The 14,058-nt window shown below is 31.9% G+C and overlaps 2 protein-coding genes across 3 annotated transcripts; one reads left to right on the top strand and one right to left on the bottom strand.

Annotated features, from left to right (window-relative positions):
* Positions 1-2,336: 2,336 nt before the first annotated feature.
* Positions 2,337-6,631, bottom strand: LOC102590994 (50S ribosomal protein L21, mitochondrial). The gene is made up of 5 exons (XM_006346975.2): positions 6,022-6,631; positions 5,632-5,712; positions 3,291-3,392; positions 2,820-2,894; positions 2,337-2,732 (listed from the first exon to the last, which is right to left on the bottom strand). The coding sequence occupies exons 1-5, from the start codon at positions 6,460-6,462 to the stop codon at positions 2,622-2,624; spliced, it is 810 nt and encodes a 269-aa protein (XP_006347037.1). The 5' UTR covers positions 6,463-6,631; the 3' UTR covers positions 2,337-2,621.
* A 1,132-nt stretch (positions 6,632-7,763) lies between these two features.
* On the top strand, positions 7,764-8,561 carry LOC102590645 (V-type proton ATPase subunit G 1-like). 2 transcript variants are annotated; one of them, XM_015308646.1, is made up of 3 exons: positions 7,764-7,870; positions 7,937-8,037; positions 8,198-8,561. In XM_015308646.1, exons 1-3 carry the CDS (start codon positions 7,783-7,785, stop codon positions 8,339-8,341), a joined length of 333 nt encoding a protein of 110 aa, XP_015164132.1. In that variant the 5' UTR covers positions 7,764-7,782; the 3' UTR covers positions 8,342-8,561. The 2 variants fall into 2 exon arrangements, with proteins under 2 accessions (XP_015164132.1, XP_015164131.1); XM_015308645.1 differs by having other exon boundaries at positions 7,764-8,037.
* The last annotated feature ends 5,497 nt before the right edge of the window (positions 8,562-14,058 follow it).

Genomic DNA, 14,058 nt, shown 5'->3' with positions numbered 1-14,058 from the left:
TTAGTCATGTAACTAATACTTATTAAACTTATTTTAGCATGATTTAGTACTTTTAAATTATGATCATTTTCATTATGACTTGTTAATTTGCAATATTTGTTTTACGTGATTTCATTATTATTATTATTATTATTATTATTTTGTTGGATATTTTAGTGTCATTGCTCATATCATATTTTGTGTTATTTTCTTAAGAAACACCTTAGATAGTTATATTTTGGTAGGACTAAAGAAATATTTGAAGTACAAGTAAATTATATATTTGTATGAATACTTTACCGGAAAAATCCGAAAATCCGAAAAACCCGAAAAAATCCGAAAAAACCCGAGGTTGAAAAACCTGAGTTTTATTGGTTTGGTTTGGTTTATAGATTTAAAAATTCGACACAAATGGTTTGATTTGATATTTAAAAAACCCGAACCAACCCGATCATGTACACCCCTAGTTAGAGGTTAATGGAAGGAGGAAAAGATGGTGGACCATGAACACTTTGATCATATTAACATTATTATTTGTGGGAAGTCATGTTATAGAATTTAAAAAGAAAAAAAATCATTTTTTAATTCAGAAAAAAGAAGCACAAAGTGCTCATGCCATGTGTTTTAATTTTTGGTGTTGATCAACTGGTCAATTTTTCAAGATTTTTGCTTCTTTCACAATATTCTATCACTTCAATATAGTTATACCCACAACTCAAAAGGACACTAACACATATACATTACCATCATAAAATACAAATCTTGAGTTGGAAAGAATACATAAAAAGTTAAGTGGAAACAAATTTATATAATAGTATGTTATTGCCCACTTAGAAATTTTAATTATTCATTTTTCTTTAACTCTTTTTTTACACCATAGAGATATTGAATAGAAAAAGGATGAACTTCATGGCCACAAAGTAATTTATTCTTCAATTGATTAGTAAGTGACCAATTTGATGTATGATCATCTGGTGTTCAGTATTCATTGATCCGACTGATTCAGATTCATATAATGTAAAACTCACTAGAAAAAGCGTTTACTACCAAATTATAGTCCTACATTATAGATACCAACTAAGATATTAATTATGTTTATTTTCTGTAGAATATGGTTACACATGCTAATGAAAATGAAGTTTTGTGAGTGGAGTGGGAGGCTAATAGAGTCGTCGTTAGTGGGAGGGACTATTTTATATTGACACAAAGGATTCCATTATTAGTTCTTTTTTTTTAAAAAAAAAATACAAATTGGAGCACTAAGAGGTCTTATTATTCCTTTCCTAGCTTTAATTTGTTCATCAATAATACCTAGCTCTAATGATATCCACTTATTTTTTCAAAAAGAGAAAAAATGTAAAATAAATAAATATATCAAGGTCCACTTCAAGTACTTTTGTATTTATGGGGGAAGCTATATCCCAAAAGCTTAATCATTAGCTCTAAAGAGCACAACTTAATCATAAACAAGGAGAGATTATATAAGAGTTTGAGTTTCTAAAGAGGAAATATGATTACAAAGATTAGAAAGGGATGTTCAATGAACTTGTTTAGCCAGTTAGCACAGAAAATCACATTCGTGTAAATTTTGGTGGATAATGTTATGTGATACCTTGGCTAATTGAAAGTTGAACGTACCCAATATAATAATCGAAACAAAGAAAATGAAGAAAAATTGCATGGGATAAAGTAAGATGCCTTTAAAGAAATGGTAGGGCAAAGTTTACAAGTGGAGCAAAAGAACTACTATATCATAGAGGTGACAGAAAGTGAAGAGAGAGAGAGATGGTTCATCCTAATCTTAAGTATTGTTTTGGAGTCAACTAAGAAGATATACCTGCAAGCTAGGTTTTGCATACACCAAACATTTTCTCTTATCAAAACAAGTGGGATAGTGTAGACTTGGGAAATGTCTGTGGTGGCTACTGTTTGAATCTCTGTTTATCCAACTTACTCAATCAGATGTTGATAATGCCACATGTGTTTGTCAAATATTATCTAGAACTTAAAAGATCAAAGCAATATGATTGATACTTCATGTCTGTAGACTATAATGCAACTATTATATGAAAAAATTTAGACCTATTCTGATTTCTGTTACCAGAACAGCTTTACAGGTTTAGCTCAATCAAGGTCACAATGCTAATGTTATATGTCCCTTTGGGTACATCCGATAAAACTGGAACAAAACAATGCTAATGTTTTATACAAGTCAATGCAAAAACCAAAGATTCAGTGTAAGCTGATACAAGGCAGAAACCAAAGATAACATGGTTTAGTGTAAATACTCAATGCGTGCAGTAGGTATTTACTGCCTGACTACTACTTAGAGAAAGGAAGTAACAGCAAATAGAAGAGAAATAATCAGCACTGCTTTAAGAGTAGGAAATACTCCTTAGCAAGAAATATTATTTTCTTTAGCTTTGATGAGCTATATTCTGTCATAACCAAATACACATCCTCAAGATTTGACTATGTTAAAGCCTACAACAAATTCATTCCCTTCCATCTGACCTCATGTGGCATCTGAGTTCTAACACAAAATTTATAAGAGAAAACGAGAATGGAAAATGCCGACTGTGTCTGCTGTATATGCCAAAAATCCCCTACTCAAGCAGCTTTCTTTAACCATCTCACCATTTTTAAGCTGCTACTGCTACCTTCTTTGCATCTTTCTTCTCTGTCTTGAGAATTGGTGCCACTTCAGGCTTTTCAACTCCTTGAATATCCGTAATCCTCAACTTTGTTAATTCCTAAAAAATAAAAAGGAAAAGAGGTTGACAAGTTAAAAGTAACAAACATATTTCTTTAACCTTCTTATCGATGAAAAGATGACTAACCTGTCGATGCCCTCGTGTTCGTCGATAATTCTTTCGTCTCTTCTTCTTGAATATCAGTACTTTAGCATCTAATGCCTGGACCAAGACAGGGACAGATTAAATTTCTTAATCTATCTGAATTGAGATAAAGCTGTACATATACATATTTTATCTTAACTAAACTAAGTTAAACAGCCAAGCTCGGAGCCTGAAAATTTGCATCAAAGAGTGGTTTGAGGAATTTCTATATCCAACCAAACTTTACGAGAATGAGAGTATATCTTTTTTTAATGACCGCGCCAGTTTACGCACACTTCAACTATTTTTTTGGGTACCTGCTACCTCCTATTCTCAAAGTACCGGGTAACTCTGACCACCAAAGCTTAGGCATATGAGAATGACAGTATACTAGTCAGAGAGGATCAGAAAATCCACAAATCAATATGCAAAGTGGCTGAAAAAAAGGTAAGAGTCATGACACAACTATCTTACATGCTCCTCAACTACAGCATGAACAGCTGCATCTGGCAATATAGGCCTGCCAATGATTGTCTGTGTCTTTGAGCCCAGCAGCAGAACCTTGTTTAGAATCAACTGAAAATAAAACAATGGCAGGATAAATTATGTATTGAGTCAACAAAGTTCTTGTTATGATAAAGATATTCACACAACAGAGATTCCAATGTACAAGCATTTTCTCACAAGTAGAAGGCAGTCAGACACAGCAGGCACAAACTAAAGAAGTAGATAAGGAAAACCAGAGAGCAAGCTTCATCAGGGTCAAGCACAGGCCATACGATCCTACATTATGTAGCTAATAACCTTATGGTAATTTAACTTCTTTATTACTTACCAAAGTAAATATTGGCAAAACCACAGCTAAATCTTAACTCATTAAGTTGTCCAGACCAGCCTAACAAACAAATACAAAGTATATGTCTTTACTCAAGGCTTTGGAACTCACCTCCTAGGGAGGGTATCTTGTAGTCCCTGAGCAGACACAGAAAAAACTAGGACACATACCCTCTCAACACCTAGATAAATAAACTATAAAAGCAAATACTGCAGTGCACTCCAATTTTTAACAGTTCCCCTGATGTTGAGTATGCAGGCTATCTCCCTAGCAATGCTTTCCCAAGTCTCTTGCTTTCTTCTAAAATACTACTATCTGATTTTCTCACTATCCAGATAGAATGAACAGTTTTAGCATACATCAATTTAAAAATATGAGCTGCTTGTGAGTATCATTTTCCATTCTGAATAGTTCACTATAAGTGATGATCCAATGTGTGTGCTAAATAGCTTCGACTGTGAAGCCAGTGCGATATGTTCCATAACTCTCTAGTATGAGCAGTTCAGCATAGTCAACAAACAAATGACCCCTTGGTTTCACAGTGACTATGGCAGAAAACACAAGATGGATCAACATTGATTCCCCATTTGGTCTTGCATCATTTCTGAACAGTAGACCTTTGCTTCAGATTGTATTAGAACTAATAATCTCTCAAGAAAACACGAACCATACTATACTTATTGGTGATAAGGTTGTTTCTCATTTATTTTTGTTAAAACTGAGACATAAGATTGTTTGTAAAGAATGAATATGTTGGTAGTTATTTCTAACAGAATTGGAAAACCAAAAAGATGGGCTTTAGTATGGAATCATATCAAAAGAATCAGTTTCAAAGGGCAACCACAAATTCTTATGATTTAAAAAACAATTACAGTTTTAAAGGGAAACCAAGACTTCTAAGCAAGCACATCTCAAAAGATGTTCATTTTCAACAACAGAATGCAAGTTTCCTTTTTCTTTTCTTTTTACTGTAGAACAAAAATGTATATTACCCTTTTTTTGATGATAAAAAACTTCTTAATTCTTCTCCATTGGAACAAAGTCTCATGAACCCTCCCAATATCATTACACCTACATATTACATCGTGTAGACTCTTCTTCTAAAGAATCTGATCAACTGATATGGTATACTGAACTTTTGGCATGGCACATAATAGGACATGAGCGGGTCTTCAGAATCACAGAAAAGGTTACCAGACTTTATAATCAGTATAATAGAGCTATATGGAAAACTGTAACATGCATTTATATTTCACCTTTAAAAGAAAGGTGAAGATTTAAAGAATAAGTCAACGACAGGGACTATTTGCATGATTTTCAAGATTTTTCTTCTTAGTTGCATGTTTTTTTTATATAACTAAAGAAAAGCTGCATAGCTTCTTCTTCTTCTTTTCTTTTTTTGGATAAGGAAGAAAGTTGCATTGCTTCTATAAAAAAAAAGGTTTCTTTAATTAATAAAAATTATAGATAAAAAAAATGGGGATTATAGTAAGTATAAAACTTCTCAAAAGAACACATTGCGATAAGAGGTCATACTGTTTATCAGACTCTTACCGAAGGTTCAGTAAGAAAAGAAGTATTTTATGCTTCATCAGTTCTGCATCATCTAACATATCCCCAGGATGAGGCCAATAAAGCTACAAATTACTGCCTATAATTAGCATCACCTTCCCTTACTTAAACAAATAAGAGAGCTTAAATGAACAGGATCAAAATTCAGCCTGACCTTTGACAGCATCAACCCCCAACCTTCTAATTTTTGTAAGGAATATTTAGCAGGTAAGTATTGATACAATATGAAGAAGAGGGATCCTCCACTTGAACTACAGCTATAGTTGAGCCAATTCTTTCTAAAATATATTTACAGTTGTACTATGCATCCACTGACTTAAAATCCAAGATATGCCTCAGTTAACAATGTTTATAACAAAAGGACATCAACTTTCTACACAACATTCAGAAAGTGAAAACCAAACTCACCTTGTCATTGACTTCACAGAACTTCAGTTTCTCCACAAAAATGGAATCGCCATTGCTCACTTTAAACTGGTGGGAACCAATCTACATCACACAGAAAACCTCTTCAATCCTCATACAGCTACAAAAACTTCAACAACAAAGTAGAGCTACTTCATTTTATCCCAACATGTATATCATCTTCATTGTCTATTTCACTACATTTTCCTCCCCTAAAATACTGGACTGGACTTGGCCATGCCTTTTAGGCTGGCTCATGTGAGATCAGTGTCATTTAGCAATGCCTATCAGTCAGAAAACAGCTTAATGGATATTGAGGATTCGTGTATCCCAAACCCAACTAATTTAGGATTGAGCTATATACGAAACAGCAAAATGATAGGAAATGAGAACCTGAATAACAGCATAAACGGGTTCATATGGTTTGAAAACCCGGTCCGATTTCTGAAGTGGGCCGATCACCTTATACCCAATTTCTGCCGCCTCGTGCTCTTTCTCCTCCGGAGTGTACTCTCTACCGGGCTCACTATTCGACTCCAAGCCCTCAACGTCATCATCACCGTCGTCATCATAATCTGTTTCGTCTTCACTTTCATCCTCTTCCTCGTCGTCGCTATTGCTCGGTCGATTCGAAGAGAAATGCCGGTGGAAAGATGAAATTTTAGTGCTAACTTGGGGGCATTTGGGAGACGAAGTTAGTGTGTTGATGGAATTGAGCAGTGCTGGGGTTAGTGTTTGAGGGGAAATGGAATTGAGTGAACAAAGAGATGGGTTTGGAGAGAGAAGGTATGATAAATGACGGGTTAGGGTTTGAAGGCATCGCCGATTTGCCATTGTTTGGCTGAGCTTTGAGCTGACGAAGAAGAAAGGTTTTGGAGTGATGTGGGACTGCTGAAAATCTAGGGTTTAAGAGTGAGGTTGAAAATGGAGTTTCTGTCGAGTTTACTCGGTAACAACAATTCCTAACAATTAACCCGATTTAGATTTACCGCTAAACTTCATCCTCAGGGTCGGAATGATTTGATTGGTAGGATAAAAATAATATTATCAAAATAGTTGTTATTGAGTATGAAAGATATAAAATAATTTGATGAAATATCTCAATTTATAAAATATTTTTATTTTATATTAAGTATTTACTTTCTTTCCTACAATTCCTCACACATTGTGAATGGAGAATTATATTTTCAACTAGTCAAATATGGAAAACTCAATTATTGTAAGAAACTTAAGAAAAATACCCAACACATTTGGCCATTAAATTTTTTCACTTTTTCTTGGAGTTAAACTCTGGAAAATATAGTTGGCCATAATATCTGGAAAAAAAATATTTTACTCTAAATTACTCACACAAATTCAAAAACGACTCAATTTTATTTCACGATCAATTACAACTCCTATTTTATAATGCCATTTTTTAATTTTGAAAACAAAAAACTACTTTTTTTTGTATTTTTCCCAATGAATAGGCCAAAGTGGCTTATTACATTTTGGTTGTTGACCGAGTTGTTTCATATGTTGCAACAAGAATCCTATTTACCAGGACAAAGGATGATAAATAGGAACCCTATAATTTATCCTATTAAAATCAGATCCATGTTTTTTCATTTGAACCGTCCTTATTCCCTTTGATATCCAAATTCAAACTTTGTTTGTTCATAAAAGAAACTCTCTACAGGTCCAAGCTTTAATACAATCATTTTTAGGTACATATTTTATTTATTCGATAAACATACTTTTTTGTTGAAATATAAAACATTAATTGCAGTAGAATAAGATCTGTGTATATTTTATCTTTTCCGCAGCAGTCTTTCTACAAATCTTTCATGTATATTATATATATATATATATATATATATACTCTTCTGTTGCCCTATCAACCAAATAGTTTGATGAGATGTGGATTATGACGGATTTTATTCTTCTTGGTCTTCATTTTTAGGTTCAATTTTTTATCTACCTTTTTGTGTTCAAGATTTTTTTTTCCACAAAAAAGGCGTAAGAGTTTTATGTGAACCCCTTTGGATTGACGATTACACCATTTATACCTGGTTAAAATTAATTAATTATTAATATATATATATATATTGAACACTTTTAGTGAACAAAATTCTGACTCTACCACCGCTTTCATATTGAGGCTTAGAAGTGGCGATGGATTCAATGAGAGGACAAGGAGGCATCCAAATGCTACTAACTGCTGAACAGGAAGCCCAACAAATTGTTTATGCTGCAAGAAATGGTAAATTTTTGGAAATTGAGCTGTTTTTTCTTTGTAAGGATTTTTATGTGTTTTGGTACTTTTCAGTTAAAACGACAAGATTGAGGCAAGCAAAAGAAGAGGCTGAGATGGAAGTGACAAATTATCGTTCCCATCTAGAAGCTGAATACAAGCAGAAACTATCTGAGGTTTTAATTTCTCTTTTACTTTCTTAAACTTTTTATCAAGTTAAAACCAGACAAACAAATTTAATATTTCTCGTTACAAATTAGTTTTTAAACTCTTAGGATATTCAGGTTGACATTTGATCAATTAAATACCTCATTTGTTCATTGAATTCATACACAGACCAGTGGAAGTTCAGACTCAACTGAAAAGAGGCTCGAGGTAGAAACAGAGCAAAAGATTCAACATCTGAAGAAAGCAGCCTCCCAAGTATCTCCTGATGTTATTGCAATGCTCACAAAGTACATTACAACTATTAAAACATGATTGATGCATGTTTTTGAAATACTTTTCCTCATGATATATGTTTTTGAAAACAATTTGGTAGCTCGATAAGTCCAAAGCTAATACATGAATAACATGGTTATTCATGTAGCATGTTTGGTTTGGAAATAGGAAAAAAGTTATTCATGTATTAATTTTGATACAATGTTTGGTTGGTAGGTTTTCAAATGTTGTGTAAAAGTTATTCATCTATTATTTTTATACGGTGTTTGATTACGTTTTTTGTAATCCTACATAATTATTACTTACCTAATTTATAAGAGAATCTATGTATAATTTATGCGGGATAGAAGGTGGAACAAATTATATGAGTACTAGGTAAATTGGCCGTGCTTCGCGCGGTGTTGAACTACGTCAATAATCTACTTCTGAACATTTGATGTAAGTGTTTTCGAGTGGGTACAGCCCTATGATAAATTGTCAAGAATATTTTACCCAAAGATGAATGGAATATTTTTTTAATCTTAAAACCAAAAAGATTTGATTCTAAGTGTTTATGCATTTTGTTATCAATTCTTCATTTTACTGTAGTTATTCATCACCAAAGTTTTTAGAAAAGCTATGTAATTGTTTCATTCTCTATATTTGTATTTTCAAAAGTGGTACAAACATTTTATTCATCAATTGCGAGAGTTTTTCTCCTATTCAAGGCCTCTACATACAAAATCTAACTATTATACATCTTATATAATTAGTTGTGTACTTGATAAGTTAATTAAAATTTAAAAACACATCTCTTGGAGTTCAATGAAATAACGTATGTCGCTCAAATATTTGGATAAATGATATCTTGGCAAGTCCCTTATTCAAAATCGTTCGCAGTCGATGACACTACTTTGATAGCCAAAAAAGCATATTTTGTTGTTTATGTTTCGATCAATATGGTTAAAACTTTATTTTTTTGCGACTTTTAATCTAATGTTTTTAAGGAGATAATTATTTCTTTAATACTTGATTAATATGGATTCATCCTACTTCGAGGGATAATTTGTTGATTCCAATCCAACATTTGAACCCCAAACTTTTGATTAAGGTTGAGTACAATACTTACCATCTCACTACATTCCTTTATTTTTTGGATGTCACTAATCGATTGTATGCATCGATAAGATAGAAAGTTGAATAACAAAACCTCCAAGGTAGTGTGGAACCGCCATAACTTTTGAACAATTAAAAGTCCATTCTTGGACATCCCATGGATCTTTTAGCCACTGAAAACTCTATAAAGATCGAAGTCATTTATTTTACAAGTTTAAGTATTCTAATCTACATGACACCAATAGTGTATTGATTACATCAAACTCTTGATTAACATATCTTTACTTCAACATAATGATCAAAAGCATAAACATAAACAACAAAGTTTAAAACATTTACTCAAAAACAACAATTAATATCATAAGCATAAATTAATGACTGTAAAAAACATATCAGGATCTGTAATAATAAAATAAAACATAAAGGAAAAAGTCAAGCCCACTGAATGCACATTGTCCTCTTAAGAAAAGTATTCCCCTCTAGTACCCAAGGTTTAAATGAATAGATCGTCTCACGATAGAACGATTCTATTCACCAGTGTATTGATACAAAAATAATTGTGTCAGTGAGCCACTTAACAGGAGCAAAGTACACGAATATTTAATTGTGCAGAAGAAGAAGAAGAAGAAGTTTAAATTTTCGTTGTTTTAAAATTAGAGGAAATCCCTCTATTTATAGACAACAAAGGGTAGTGTGAATGAATGTTTATTGTGCTTTATCGGAAAGGTCGCAACTCTTTGGAAAAGTCATAGTCTTTCATAAAAATCACAACTTTTTATAAAAGTGGCAACTCTTCATAAAAGTGACAACTCTTCATAAAAGTCGCAACTCTTCGTAAAAGTCACATTTTTTCATAAAAGTCACAACTTTTCATGAAAGGAAATGCTAATTTTGAAAATAAATAAATTAAAAGGGAATCCTAATTTGTGGTGGCGCCACGTAGGCGGACCTAGGATTCTCTCTCTATATAAATATATGATTAGTAACAAGAAAGTAACGAATTGGATAATTCATTATCTCTGTGCTTAATTATTATGTCTAGTTAAAGATTAAACATTTGTCATTGCAAAAGGATATTAAGGAAGTGTTGAATATTAGGAGTTGATGAAAATCTAGTCTAGGTTTTAAGAGTGAGGCGGAAGGTTTGGATGGATTCGGTAATACGACTCACATTTAGAAATAAAGATTAATGATAATGTTCTCAACATATTTTATAAATTATATTTAAAAATTCAGTTAGGACCAGTGTTTTCAAAACCAAGTGAGTCTCGGAGCGGGGCGTAAATTAAAGACGTAGATTCATAAGGCGTAAGTTTTAAAATTTGAGGCGTAAATTTCGAGCATAAAAACGTGAGTAGTGGGTATAAAAAGGTAAGCCCTAGGCGTAAAAACGTAGGGCCGGACGTTTTTAATTTATTTTTTTTTGAACCTTTTTTGCTTTAAATCATATTTTTTATTATTGGTGTAATGATATTTCTCAAATAGTAATTATAATACTTTTTTTCTTCATTATTGATTATTAATACTTATCTCAAGTAAAAATCATATTATAATATAGGTTATTTATAAAAATTTATTTGTAAAATCATTGAAAGGTTTACTTTTGCTTATTTTATTAGTAATAAAGCTATAAAATTGAATATACATGATACTACGCCCCGTAGATCATGAGACTTACGCCCCGTGTCCCGGAGCTTACGCCTCGTCCCATACTGTATAAAACGAGTTGGCTCACGCCCCCGCTTTTTAAAACACTGGTTAGAACTAATATTGGGAATGTCTTAATTCAAAAAGTAATACCGTTTATCTCATAAAAAAAACATTGCTTAGACGTTGAAACTTGAAATGTAAATCCAAAACTTAAACCTTTCATCATTTCATTGTTATCATATTAGATGTCAAGACTCAAAAAATAAATCCAAAACTTGAACCTTTAATCATCTCATTGTTATTATAATATATGTCAAAACTTTCACTTTCATCATTTCATTGTTATCATATTATACGTCGAAACTTGAAATACAAATTCAAAACTTAAACCTTTCAACAATATTGTGAGCGAAGAATTGTATTTATATTTGTAATCTGCTATAAGAAAGTAACTAAATATTTTCAATAATTATATATATATACTACTAATATATAAGAGGGAATAAGAACGCACGTCTCGATCGACGTGTGTGCTTTCCTGAATTACTATGTAACCTTGAGGGTTCGTTTGTCATTTAACTTTATTTTACAGCTTTTGATTTTCAACTTGCTGTAGCTCTTTTGATTTTTCTGGAATTCTGAGACAAATTTATCCTTTGCTTGCTTTATCTGTCTATGTGCTTCTTTGAGATTAAATGATACTTACTGTGGATCCCTCCCATCCAACCTTCAACAAAACAGTTCTATTATGGAGTTCTTTTGATTGAAAATCTTTTTATATATTTTGGGTTATTAATTGTTATGACTTATAATACTTTTTACATAGTTTACAAATATATAAATTTCTTTTCAAAAAAATTGAAGATTTCAAGTGTAAATTTTCGGTCAAAATTAAATTATTTGACTCTCGAAAAAAGTAAAGTGCCACATAAATTGAGACAGAGGAAATAATTGATTCTATTTGAAAATTTATGTTTAACCGATGAGAATTTAAAATCAATTTTACGTTATGTTTTAAATTAAAAAATAATTTATAGTTTGTTTTCTAGCTCACTTTTAAATATTAGTGTATTCAAATACTAAATACTAATATTTATCATTGATCGCAATTCACTGGACACTTATAATACAGTTTAATACATGTTACAAATAACAATATATATGATACAAATTTTATTCATGAATAATACATTTATCACACACTTTAATACACTTATAAAGTATCAAACATATTTTATACATTATAGGGATAATGGTCTGAAAAATACCCTAACTTTGGTCGGATTTGCTGTTGCGATACTAAACTTTCATGAGGACCTATTACCTCCCTAGACTATTTAATACCGTATTTTAAACATATATATTTGCTCACGTGGACATAAAAAATAATGCAAAATTAGAAATAGTAGTGTGTCCACGTGGGCACATATATACCTTTAAAATACACTATTAAATAGTTCAGGGGGGCAAAATATACGATATTAAATAGTCCAGGGAGGTAATAGGTCCTTATGAAAGTTTAGTATCGCAACAGCAAATCCGACCAAAGTTGGAGTATTTTTCAAACCCTTATCCCTACATTATAATACATATATATAATTTACTTTTAATACAGAACAGATTTTAAGTCATCCACAGCCACTTAAAGTTGTCCGGATAATTCACTTGAACACCTCAACTTAACCTTATACCTATTGAACACCTCTACCTGAATCTGAACCATTTGAACATTTTTTAACAATCAGCTAAAAGTAAAAACTGTGTGTAACACACTCACGATGACGTGGTAAATTGATGAATTAATGATGTACATATGGCATTTTTGATTTAAAATAATAATTAAAATTTTATAAAGAAGAGAAAGAAAACAAAGGGCATGTCCGCCTACCCTGCAAGCTCTATTCAAACTGTTATCATCCACTCATTGTCAGCATTACCGGTTGCTTAATCCATCGTTTTTCTTAATTCAACTATCGGTTGCTTAATCCATCGTTTTTCTTAATTCAACTAAAAATAAATGCAGATACATTTTTAAAGAAAAAAATAAAATAGCAAATTACATGTTCTTATTTAATTTCTTCATTTTTTATCATTTTTTTCGTCTCAGATTCGGAAAGAAAGTTGAAGAAAATTCAATCATTAATGATGGAATTGAACTGTTTGTGAAGAGATTTTTCAATTTTAAATAAGGGATTTTGAAACTGTTTGTTTGAAATCGAACCATTCTTCAATTTCTTCATTTCTATCCCTTTTCTCTTTCATAATTAATTGTGGAATTAAGCTTTTTCAGAAGAAATTATTCATTTTTGAAAAAGAGATTTAAATTGTTTGATTTGCAGCTGAACGTATCTCCATTTTCTTCCTTTTTGTTTTGGATACCGAAGGAAATTCAATTCAAGAAGAATAATTTTTTTTTGAAAAAGACAATGGTGAGGAAGAAGATGAAGTGGCTGAAGATAAGAGAGAAATAGATGGATGAATGGTGGTAATGACAGTGGCGGGTGCGGTGGAAATGGTGATGGTGTTGGAAGAAGCCATGGTCAAAGAAGAAAGAAGAAGAAAGAGATTTTAAAAATAAAATAAAATATATATATAGCTAATAATGTAAGTTCACACGCCGGAATAGGAGTGTAATACACTTTCCATGCCATGTCAGCGAAAAGTGCTCAATAGGTATAACTTATAGATAAGGTGTCTAAATGAATTATGCGGACAACTTTGAATGGCTGTCGATGACTTAGGCCTAAATAAAAAGATATCGCAAAAATATCCCATGTTGTGCTCCTTACCGTCATCACCTTTTATATGATATTGAAAACACTTGATATTTACGCCAAATCAAATGATTTAACCATGAAAGTCCCATGAGAACATAAATCACTAGCTTTTAGGCACAACAAATGTATTACTTGCAATGCACTACTTATCAGTAAGACTCAAGTCACCATAAAAGTGAATTTCTTTTTTCTCAGTTCTAAGGGCAAAAAGTACATGGAAGCTTGCAATTTATG

This window comes from Solanum tuberosum, unplaced genomic scaffold, assembly GCF_000226075.1.
Source record: "Solanum tuberosum cultivar DM 1-3 516 R44 unplaced genomic scaffold, SolTub_3.0 scf00083, whole genome shotgun sequence".
Classification (NCBI taxonomy): domain Eukaryota; kingdom Viridiplantae; phylum Streptophyta; class Magnoliopsida; order Solanales; family Solanaceae; genus Solanum; species Solanum tuberosum.
The sequence above is the reverse complement of the archived record's forward strand: the minus strand, read 5'-3'. Positions and strand labels throughout refer to the sequence as shown.